At 49.1% G+C, this 10,915-nt stretch overlaps 2 protein-coding genes across 7 annotated transcripts in view; one reads left to right on the top strand and one right to left on the bottom strand.

The window, feature by feature from the left end:
• Positions 1-600: 600 nt before the first annotated feature.
• Positions 601-9,847, bottom strand: rangap1a (RAN GTPase activating protein 1a). Of its 5 annotated transcripts, none has more exons than XM_034710561.1 (16): positions 9,692-9,847; positions 8,853-8,986; positions 8,636-8,763; positions 8,300-8,359; positions 8,017-8,196; positions 7,546-7,680; positions 6,497-6,655; positions 6,176-6,289; positions 5,878-5,977; positions 5,632-5,716; positions 3,540-3,678; positions 3,232-3,348; positions 3,008-3,113; positions 2,807-2,895; positions 2,587-2,708; positions 601-946 (listed from the first exon to the last, which is right to left on the bottom strand). In XM_034710561.1, the coding sequence occupies exons 2-16, from the start codon at positions 8,965-8,967 to the stop codon at positions 865-867; spliced, it is 1,731 nt and encodes a 576-aa protein (XP_034566452.1). In that variant the 5' UTR covers positions 8,968-8,986; positions 9,692-9,847; the 3' UTR covers positions 601-864. The 5 variants fall into 5 exon arrangements, with proteins under 5 accessions (XP_034566452.1, XP_034566454.1, XP_034566456.1 ...); XM_034710563.1 differs by having other exon boundaries at positions 8,853-8,975; XM_034710565.1 differs by having other exon boundaries at positions 2,545-2,708; positions 9,692-9,846.
• Positions 9,848-10,325: 478 nt separating this feature from the next.
• LOC117831750 (zinc finger CCCH domain-containing protein 7B-like) overlaps positions 10,326-10,915 on the top strand; it is a 14,978-nt gene continuing 14,388 nt past the window's right edge. The window contains exons 1-2 of one of the 2 annotated variants that reach the window (XM_034710559.1): positions 10,326-10,558; positions 10,825-10,892. In XM_034710559.1, coding sequence (XP_034566450.1) covers positions 10,834-10,892 — 59 coding nt within the window. In that variant the 5' untranslated portion in view covers positions 10,326-10,558; positions 10,825-10,833. Of the gene's footprint in view, positions 10,559-10,794; positions 10,893-10,915 lie in introns of both variants that reach the window. The other variant, XM_034710558.1, reaches the window with a different exon arrangement.

Here is a 10,915-nt window from a genome sequence, read left to right as displayed (position 1 = left end):
TTTGATTAATTTACTGTACTGATTTTATTTTATTTGAAGTCTTTTTTCTGATTAAGTTTTGATTATTTTACCTCTCTGTTGTTTTCTGTCTGTTCTTTGTGCTGCATGCTCGTCTGTATGAAAGGTGCTTTATAAATAAAGTTGAGTTAACAGTTTTTATGAACACAGAAATAAACAGAAGTGTTTGAATCTGAATAAAATGAGAAACCGGCCGACACTCAGATCAGCTTTATTTCTACTCAAACTCAGAAAACAGTGTAATCCCTTTATGATCGAAAAGTCAATTTAATAACATCAAATATTATTTTAATATTCAATCTGATAAACATTTCATATAAAACAAGAGAACGAGAAGGAGATATCAAACAATGTACAGCAGCTGAGGAAGAGCAGGTCAGAGCTTCACACACGTCTGAGGAGCAGGAGGAGGAAGAGAGAGGAGGGACAGGAGGAGGAGAGAGAGGAGAGGGGAGGAAGGAGAGGAGGGACAGGAGGAGGAGGAGGAGGAGGAGGAGGAGGAGGAGGAGAAGGAGGAGGAGAAGGAAGAAGAGGAGGAGGAGGAGGAGCAGGTCAGAGGTTCACACACATCTGAGGAGGAGGAGGGACAGGAGGAGGAGGAAGAAGAGGAGGAGGAGCAGGTCAGAACTTCACACACGTCTGAGGAGGAGGAGAGAGAGAGAGAGAGAGAGAGAGAGGAAGAAGAGTGGTCAGAGCGTGGTGTGTTGAGAGTAAACAGAGCACTTCAGAGAGTCCACAGCATGAGAGCCAAACATCCAGCTCAGAGAGGAGGCGCAGGCTGTCCAATCAGGGAGCAGTTCAGTTCAGTCAGTGTGTGTGTGTGTGTGTGTGTGTGTTTGTCTGTCCTCAGCTCTCAGACCTGACTCTCTGCAGCGTTGTATGGAGGCCGTTTCTGGCGTTCCCACACGACTCCAGAACTTTGTTGTTTCTGTGAAAGAGACGATGAGAGACGTTAGAGATCTTCATCCATCACGAGTCCCAGACCTCGCCTCAGCAGACGCTCTGCGGGAGCGCTGACCTCACGGTAACACGGTTTATAAGAGCTGGATACAGGAGGGAGCCGGACACGGCACGTATCTGTGCAGCTCTGCAGTGTGACAAGCAGGTCAGTGTGTTGACGTGACGTGATGGAGGAGTCAGAGTGTGAAGATGAACGTGTTGAGGAGTCAGAGTGTGAAGATGAACGTGTTCAGGAGTCAGAGTGTGAAGATGAACGTGTTCAGGAGTCAGAGTGTGAAGATGAACGTGTTCAGGAGTCAGAGTGTGAAGATGAACGTGTTCAGGAGTCAGAGTGTGAAGATGAACGTGTTCAGGAGTCAGAGTGTGAAGATGAAGGTGTTCAGGAGTCAGAGTGTGAAGATGAACGTGTTCAGGAGTCAGAGTGTGAAGATGAACGTGTTCAGGAGTCAGAGTGTGAAGATGAAGGTGTTCAGGAGTCAGAGTGTGAAGATGAACGTGTTCAGGAGTCAGAGTGTGAAGATGAACGTGTTCAGGAGTCAGAGTGTGAAGATGAACGTGTTCAGGAGTCAGAGTGTGAAGATGAACGTGTTCAGGAGTCAGAGTGTGAAGGTGTTCAGGAGTCAGAGTGTGAAGATGAAGGTGTTCAGGAGTCAGAGTGTGAAGATGAACGTGTTCAGGAGTCAGAGTGTGAAGATGAACGTGTTCAGGAGTCAGAGTGTGAACGTGTTCAGGAGTCAGAGTGTGAAGATGAACGTGTTCAGGAGTCAGAGTGTGAAGATGAACGTGTTCAGGAGTCAGAGTGTGAAGATGAACGTGTTCAGGAGTCAGAGTGTGAAGATGAACGTGTTCAGGAGTCAGATTGTGAAGATGAACGTGTTCAGGAGTCAGAGTGTGAAGATGAACGTGTTCAGGAGTCAGAGTGTGAAGATGAACGTGTTCAGGAGTCAGAGTGTGAAGATGAACGTGTTCAGGAGTCAGAGTGTGAAGGTGTTCAGGAGTCAGAGTGTGAAGATGAACGTGTTCAGGAGTCAGAGTGTGAAGATGAAGGTGTTCAGGAGTCAGAGTGTGAAGGTGTTCAGGAGTCAGAGTGTGAAGATGAAGGTGTTCAGGAGTCAGAGTGTGAAGATGAACGTGTTCAGGAGTCAGAGTGTGAAGATGAAGGTGTTCAGGAGTCAGAGTGTGAAGATGAACGTGTTCAGGAGTCAGAGTGTGAAGATGAATGTGTTCAGGAGTCAGAGTGTGAAGATGAAGGTGTTCAGGAGTCAGAGTGTGAAGATGAAGGTGTTCAGGAGTCAGAGTGTGAAGATGAACGTGTTCAGGAGTCAGAGTGTGAAGATGAACGTGTTCAGGAGTCAGAGTGTGAAGATGAACGTGTTCAGGAGTCAGAGTGTGAAGATGAATGTGTTCAGGAGTCAGAGTGTGAAGATGAACGTGTTCAGGAGTCAGAGTGTGAAGATGAACGTGTTCAGGAGTCAGATTGTGAAGATGAACCCCTCAACATGAAACGATCACCAGAGAGGCTCCACCACCGATGATGCTAGCTGCAGTAATTGCAGTAGTTTGTACCTGTTAGCTACTTCCTGATTGGCTCTGCGGTTACGTCCTTACCGGGACACGAAGGCCTCCAGCACGGCCACGCTCTCTTTGGGGAAGTAGTCCTGTCGAACCACGTGCTCCAACGCGTGGAGGTGACCGGGAGCCACGCGCATCGGCTTCACCTTGTCCTCACTCTGCAGACGAACGACAGAGAGACAGAGAACATAAAGAACAAAGATCAGAGACTCAGACCAGAGGAATAAAGAATAAGAACTGATCCTGGTCTTCAGACCTTGATGAGTCCCAGCAGCACCAGCAGAGACGAAACAAAGCTGTAACCCTGGAAGGACGGGGAGGAGAAGGCTTTCTTCAGTAGAGCATCTGAGAGAGAGAACATCGGCTTCATTAGACACGAGGACGAGCACGGTAAACATGGACGACATGACGGCTCAACAAGAGTGAAGCCAACACATTCAGACTCGATGTGTCTCACCGATGCTCTCCAGCACGGCGCTCTTCACATCGTTGTTCTCCTCTTTGTACACGGAGGCGATCTTCATGAAGGCCTCGGCTGTTTTTGATGCATCAGAGACGTCCACCTGAACACAGAGAGGAGGAGGAGGAGGATCAAACCTTCATCGTCTGCTCTTTCACATCATGTAATAAAGCAGCTGCAGTCTGACATGAGACGGGTTCACAGACGGAGTCCATGTTTACCTGCTGCTCGATGAGCGCCGCCCTCTTGGCGCCGAGGCTCAGCAGCTTGTCTGGAGACGGGAAGCTGAGGAAGGACGAGACGTCTGGAGGACGAGGAGCTGCAGCCGGAGTGGAGAACTACGACGTGAGAGGAGAGAGAGAAAGAAAGAGAGAGAGAGAGAGAGAGAGAGAGAGAGAGAGAGAGAGAGAGAGAGAGAGAGAGAGAGAGAGAGAGAGAGAGAGAGAGAGAGAGAGAGAGGGGGGGAGAGAGAGTCAGCTGACCGACAACGCCAACAAACACATCCTTCATATCTTATCCCTTCCCTCACCTTATTGCTGCTGCTCTCCTCTGCCTCCTCCTCCTCCTCTTCCTCCTCCAGCTCCTCCTCGTCCACGTCCTCTTCATCCTCTTCCTCGTCATCATCATCGTCCTCATCGTCATCGTCTTCTGGCTCGCCGTCATCGTCACTGGAGGAAAAGAAAGGTGAGAGGAGAGAGACTGATTCACTCTGCAGAGTCAGGAGGAGGAGGAGGAGGAGGAGGAGGAAGAGGAGGTGGTTGTTTCTATGATGAGTGTAGATTGAAACACGTGTTCCTCGTTCACGACATGTTTTTAGTTTGAACTGCAGCCGAGTCCAAACACGGTTTATCACAGGACTGTAAAGTTTCTCTGACAGCAACAAGCTTTGATCCAACTGATTCATTGTTTTAAATTAGATTTGATTATTGTTTCAATTCATTTTTTTATTTATCATTTTAATGTTCCTAATTTATCCTTTTCACTTTTTCTAATTTTCCTGATGTGATGTCGTCCTCTCATTCTGAAAACCTTTTATTGTCCTTTTAAAGCTAGGGTTGGTAGTCTCAGAAAACTAGCATGAATTTGAATGTAGCATGTCTTCAGGACTCCGCCTAACCCCTCCCCCCCTCCCCCTCGGAGCTCCTCCAAAACGACGCCCCCGCTCACATGTACGAGCGCCGCTGATTCACGACCATATGATGGTGACTGATTCAAAACCGGTCCTCACCAAAACATTCTCATAGTGAAAGTTAAAAACACAAACAAACATGGCTGCTGTTAGCACTCACAACTGTCATGCTAGCATTATCCAGTTGTCCTGGTGACACGATATCAGGAGAAAAGTTATAACACATATATAACACTGTAACAACTCTACTGTTTGTTAAACCTGTTCAGTTTAGATGCTCTTAATTCCTACAGTGTTGACAGTCAGTGAAGGCATCAGGAGAGGTGTAGAGTGTGTGAGCGGGAGAGAGGAGAGACAAGAGGAGAAGTTCTTCATTCATTCAAACATTGATTGTTGTTTTGTTGGTTGGCGTGGTAACGGCCGACAGTGACCGGTTATTAAAGATCAACGTGTTCACCAATCGACTCGTCATCACTACAGCGTCCGGACGGACGGACGCTACAGTACATCTACATTTCTGTAGGACTTACTAAATGTCATTCATTCTTCTGCTTGTCAGAGCCCCTGGGTGAGAGCTTTTTAGACTCTGATCCGGACTACAGTCCTGAGCAAAGCCCCTCATGGGGTCAGAGGGGACAGGCCCGAGGTGGAGCGAGAGGGGCAGTCAGTAGAGTCAGGGGAAGCAGAGGCAGGAGACGGGGAGTGAACGCCGGGGACATGTACGCTCTGCAGGAGGCGGGCAGAACGGCAGGACGGGATCTGATTGGTTTATAAATTGGACCCTAATGGCGGTGATTGGTTGGTGTTTTCCCAGGTTTACTCCGGCTGTAGATAGCAGCTTTTTTTTACCTCTTTTTTAAGAACACATTATGTATTGATTACCATCAGGACATAAAGATCATTTTAACCAGTAGAACAAAAAGTGGATCTAAATCTGAACACCAACCCCAGCTTTAAAACTTTTATTGACTTATCCATTGTCCTTTTATTTTTTATTCATCCTTGAAAAACCTCTTAAAGAATGATTTATTGGTCTCTTGTCTCATCACTTCATTCTGTTTAACCTCACATTGTATTCTGTTGTTTAAATTTCTCCTCCCTGTCTGTTAAAGGTCTACTTTGTTACTGAACCATGCTTTGTCTGTCAAAACAGAAACAATTGTTTTTAAATGTTTATATAAATAAAGTTATTATTATTAACACTGCTCTCCTCCTCTTCTGTTAATCAGGCCATGCATCGAGTGTGAGGAGACCTCTAGTGGACATTTTGAGTAAACACTGAAACTTCTCTCTTTAGTTCTTCAGCTGAGTTTATATTTATTAAAGACACTGTTTGTCCTCGTCTTTGTTGATGTGGACACAGAGTTCAAACATCAGCTCTCCTCTTAAAGTATCACTAAGGGTTTTTGACTGGACCCCTTTAACTGGAGACTAACTGATGCACAGCACGATTCGACCTCCAGAGTTCATCAAACACAGGAGACCAGGTTACCTGAGGGATCCCAGGAGCTCGCCCATGTTCAGGCCTTTCATGGCGTCTTTCAGGACTTTACAGCCGTCCTCTCCGAGACAGTTACCTGAAACAAGAGAGAGGATTCAGGAGAAAACAGGAAGACCATCAGGCAGCAGGTCTGCTCTCTCAGAACCATGATCCACATCCAACTGAAGCCGTTTGCTCCGTGCAGAGTCCTCAATGTTCACTCCTTCATGTGAGACTTCAGCTTGTAGCAGGTCTTACCGTTCAGGTCCAGTTTCTGCAGCTGGTCTTTGTTCTTCACTGCATGAGCCACGGCGAGCGCAGCTTCCTCTGTGATCTCCCCGAACGACAGATTGAGCTCCTGTTCAACAGACGGAGAGATTCACTCAGAGGAGAGAGAGACAAAGCTGAAAACACGAGGGGACATCACCGCTCTGATTTAAGACAGAGGGTCAGAGTCAGCAGGGTCAGTCCTGGTCTACACGCAGACTGAGTCCACCACAACACGTGGGTCTGACACAGAGCTGAGAGGAAGCTCAGGTTGGAGTTCTTCTCTCACCTTGAGGATGGGCAGTCCTTCAGCTACAGTCTCTGCGATGGCTATGGCTCCTGCAGGTCTCACCAGACAGTCTCCAAAGTTTATCACCTGGATGCTGCGCAGGTGTTTAAGGGCCTGTTAAAGAAACGGGTCACAGAAACCAGATCCACTGAGACCCTGAGAATCATTCACTGCTGTGTTTAAATCTGGACAGAGATGAGTTAGTTTTAAAGTCGTCAATAAGACACAGATGAAGATCTTATCCCCCGACACATATAGACGAACTCTTCAATCAGCCTCTGTGCCCTTTGTCTCCAAACACTGTGACGTGTGTCAGCGTACCTGAGCCATGGCGATGGCGCCCTTCTCGGTGAAGGTGTTGTCGTTGAGGTTGAGGATGCGGAGGTTGGCGTTGTGCTGCATGGCCGTGGCCAGCGCTGTCACACCGGGGTGGTTGATGCCGTTCTGAGGCATGTTGACCTCCTCCAGGCTCCCCATCAGCTGTGAAGCAAACATCTCAGAGTCAGGGTGAAGAGCTCAGGGAGGAGAGTCTCACCCTGAGGAGAGTCTGAGGAGAGTCTCACCCTGAGGAGAGTCACACCCTGAGGAGAGTCACACCCTGAGGAGAGTCTCACCCTGAGGAGAGTCTGAGGAGAGTCACTCCCTGAGGAGAGTCACACCCTGAGGAGAGTCTCACCCTCAGGAGAGTCTGAGGAGAGTCTCACCCTGAGGAGAGTCTCGCCCTGAGGAGAGTCTCACCCTGAGGAGAGTCTCGCCCTGAGGAGAGTCTCACCCTGAGGAGAGTCTGAGGAGAGTCTCACCCTGAGGAGAGTCTCACCCTCAGGAGAGTCTGAGGAGAGTCTGAGGAGAGTCTCACCCTCAGGGAGAGTCTGAGGAGAGTCTCACCCTGAGGAGAGTCTCACCCTGAGGAGAGTCTGGGGAGAGTCTCACCCTGAGGAGAGTCTCACCCTGAGGAGAGTCTGGGGAGAGTCTCACCCTGAGGAGAGTCTGAGGAGAGTCTCACCCTGAGGAGAGTCTGGGGAGAGTCTCACCCTGAGGAGAGTGAGAGTCTCACCCTGAGGAGAGTCTCACCCTGAGGAGAGTCTCACCCTGAGGAGAGTCTCACCCTCAGGAGAGTCTGGGGAGAGTCTCACCCTGAGGAGAGTCTCACCCTGAGGTGCTCTCGATCCTTCTCTCCGTCTCTACAGGGAGGAGAGTCACACCCTGAGGTGCTCTCCATCCTTCTCTCCGTCCCTACAGGGAGGAGTCACACCCTGAGGTGCTCTCCATCCTTCTCTCCGTCTCTACAGGGAGGAGAGTCACACCCTGAGGTGCTCTCAATCCTTCTCTCTGTCTCTTCAGGGAGGAGCTCGGCTGAAGGAGAACTGTACCTGGAAGGCGTGTGCGAGGGCCGTGGCTCCGTCGTTCTCCAGGCGGTTTCTTCCTGCAACAAACACCTTCAGGCTAAGGGGGGTGCCATCCTTACTGGACTTCTTATGGCACTGGGTCAGGGAGGCAGCCAGGATCTGAAAAAATGATCCCACATGTTTTAGTACGTCAGGTTTATTTCTCTGTGTGGAAACACGTTTGATGATTTTAAGAACTTTTCTTCTTTTGGAAACTTTGATTTTTATCCCGGCTGACAGAAATCAGAGCCAAAGTCTCTCAAAGTTCAGTAACAGATCAAAGAGCCAGCGGCTCAGTGAGACGGCATCATGGAGGAGGTCTCTCTTCAGACTGCAGATCAGGTACCTGAGCTCACTCTCAGAGGGAACTCTGAATACTCTCAGAGACGTCTAGAGGAGTCATTGAAGCATCCCTCTGTGACCGGAGTTTATAAAACCACGTCTCTCATGACTCACCTTTCCTCCTCCGATGCCCATCCCGCAGTTGTTGAGCCGCAGCTCCTGCAGGGTGTAGCAGGCGGAGCTCTTCAGTAACTTCTCGATGCCCTTCACTCCGTCCGGTCCGAAGGCGTTATCACTGAGGTCCAACACCGTCAGCCGAGCGCCCGCCAGGATCAGAGCGTCCCCGAGCGACGTCTACATCCACAGAGACAAACAACGACAACAGACGGCGTTACAGCGGAGTCAGAACTCAGACAGGACAGGGTGCAAGCTTCAACGGGACGTCTGTCTTTCATACCAGAGCAGGAGGGATCTCAGAGCGCAGGCGGCCTGTGAACATGTCGCTCCAATAACAGCACTGAAGGAGAGAGAGGAGACACGAGGTCAACAGAGGAAACTTCAATACATGTTTAAAGATCAGCTGATCCGAGTCCTCATCATGTGACATAAACAATCAACAAGGTTCAATCTGAGGAACTGTCTTTACAAACATCAACAGGTGTTTTGTTAGATTCAGCTTCCTAAAGTTTTTTAGGCTCAGTCTAATAATAAACACTTCATTGTTTCACAGGTTAGAGAGTACAGACAGGATGATGAACTCTCAGAGCGCAGCTTCATAAAGAACAACAGTCACCTTGAAGTCGCTCTTGGTCTCCAGAGCCTTTGCGATGGCCTGAGCTGCCTCCAATCCCACAGTGTTTCCCTCCAGCCTCAGAGCCTCCAGGCCCTCAAAGTCCTGGATCTCCTTCACCATGTCTTCCACTGCAGACAGGAGGAGGGAGAGGTGAGACCTGACAGACCTTACAGACCTGAGAGAGACAGGCATGGATCCATTAAACAGCTTCACTCACCTGAAGAGGCATCGTCCAGCTTCCTGCCCTGGCCTTTGTAGCTCAGCTCTCCTTCCCCCCCGACTGCAGCTCTGGCCAGAGAGTCGGCCAACTGCGCCACAATGTCTGTCGCCATCAGGACACCTGAGAGACACACACCTTCAGTCTCAGGAGCTTCATCACAGTGTCAGTGTTTACAGCAGCATCACACTTATTGACATGAAACAACACTGATCATATACTAAAGGTTATTTAAACAGCAGATCATGAGGCTGTGATGAATATCATGGACTTTACTGGATCCTGTTTCTGGAAGGGTTGACTCTGTTATTCACAAACTGCTGACAGATCCACAGACTGTCCCTGAATCAGCTCTCAGCTCAATATTCATCTTCAGATTCGGATCTAATGATCCATGATTACAGTAAACCGCCTCCAGGTGTTGTTCCAGGTGTTGTTCCTGTCCCCTCGTGAGGTTTTAATCTAGTTTCAGGTAGTTTTACCTTCAGACCCAGCAGCTAGCATTAGCTGCTAATGTGTTGCCATGCTATCAGGATTATCAGCTAATGCTAATTAATGCTAATTAAGCTAACTGTAGCATCTGTGGGTCAGAAACTCTTCACCTGCTGTCAGAGTCCAGACCAGGTTCAGACCAGGTTCAGACCTCAGAGCTGATTATTGAGTCTGTTATCAGGTACAGGAGGGACTCAGCATGCTGGACTCGGCCTCTCGTGTCCGAGGACCCGCTAACGTCTCCCAGGAGTTAGTCGGGCCCCTCCGCGCCTTTAAACAAGCTGCAGCGGAGAAGCTAACAGGGACCCGGGGATTAGTCTGATCCGGTTTAATGAAAGAATCTTTACCTCGATCAGTCCCGAACACTCCCGCTCGCTCCTGACGTTCAAACCGGATCAGCAGCTGCACACCGACCCTCCACGGCCCAGCAGAGACACAAGGGAGATGTAGTTTAAACTGAAGAGACTACAACGGTGCGTTCAAGTGCTGCTGAGGAACACCGCTGCTCAATAGCGCGTTCACTGAACGTCGAGACTGTGGGAATCTGTAGTTCTGTATTAGATTCAATTCAAAATACTTTATTTATCCCAATTAAAGGACCAGAGAGCAGAGGTTTAAGAACACGGTTAGATCAATAACAATACATAATCACTTTCACACAAACATACATACAGAAGGATCTTATATAACCAATAACACAAAATAATGTGTTGTTTTAAAAGGACTCCAGGAGACTTCAGTTATTCAGTTAAAAAAACCATGTATGTGTCTCTTAAATGTTCAGATGAGATCATCCTCGGGACCTGCAGACAGGGATCAGGGGTGTAGGACCTGCAGACAATGATCAGGGGTGTAGGACCTGCAGACAGGGATCAGGGGTGTAGGACCTGCAGACAGGGATGAGGGGTGTAGAACCTGCGGACAGGGATCAGGGATCAGGGCTGTGTTGTTGTGTTTTTTTGCCTGACAGACAGAACTCAGGGCGAACACGGACCCGGTCTCTTAAAGGGCCAGTGCTCTGTCAGCAGCTGGCTCGTGGAGGATCTGATCTGCTGGGAATCGAAACTTAAAGTCTTCTCCTTGCTTCCTGTCTCCGTGACAGCTCGACCTGTCCTCAGTCTGTCAGTTGTCCTCTCTTCTTCTCCTCGGACTCTGGAGAACTGGACTTTGATTTGAACTTTGACCCTGTTCGATGAACTTCCTGGCTCCAGCAGGTAGGCTGTGCAGGTTAGCCCGGGTCCGCGCCCTGCTAGCCGGGGAGCAGCAGGCTGAGGGTCCGGGCTGCTCTCTAGATGTTTGTGTGTCTCTCTTAGGGAAAGAGCTGGAGCCGGATCAGGTCCTGGTCCTCTCAAGATGGTCTTTGTCACTTGCTGTAGACTGTTGGAGGAAGTGGGCGTAGGCTGCTTCAGACTGTTTCTGATGACATCTGTAACTCCTGTCTTTCTCTCAGCCTGTGGTCTTCCTCTCCTCCTCCTCTCAGAGACCCAGCATGGACCCAGCCCGGCAGAGACGGAAGGAGGACATAGACAGAGATCTGGCTTTTATACAGTAAGAAGTCTTTATTCCCAGTG

This window comes from Notolabrus celidotus, chromosome 20, assembly GCF_009762535.1.
Source record: "Notolabrus celidotus isolate fNotCel1 chromosome 20, fNotCel1.pri, whole genome shotgun sequence".
Classification (NCBI taxonomy): domain Eukaryota; kingdom Metazoa; phylum Chordata; class Actinopteri; order Labriformes; family Labridae; genus Notolabrus; species Notolabrus celidotus.
This window is presented reverse-complemented; position numbering and strand designations above follow the sequence as displayed.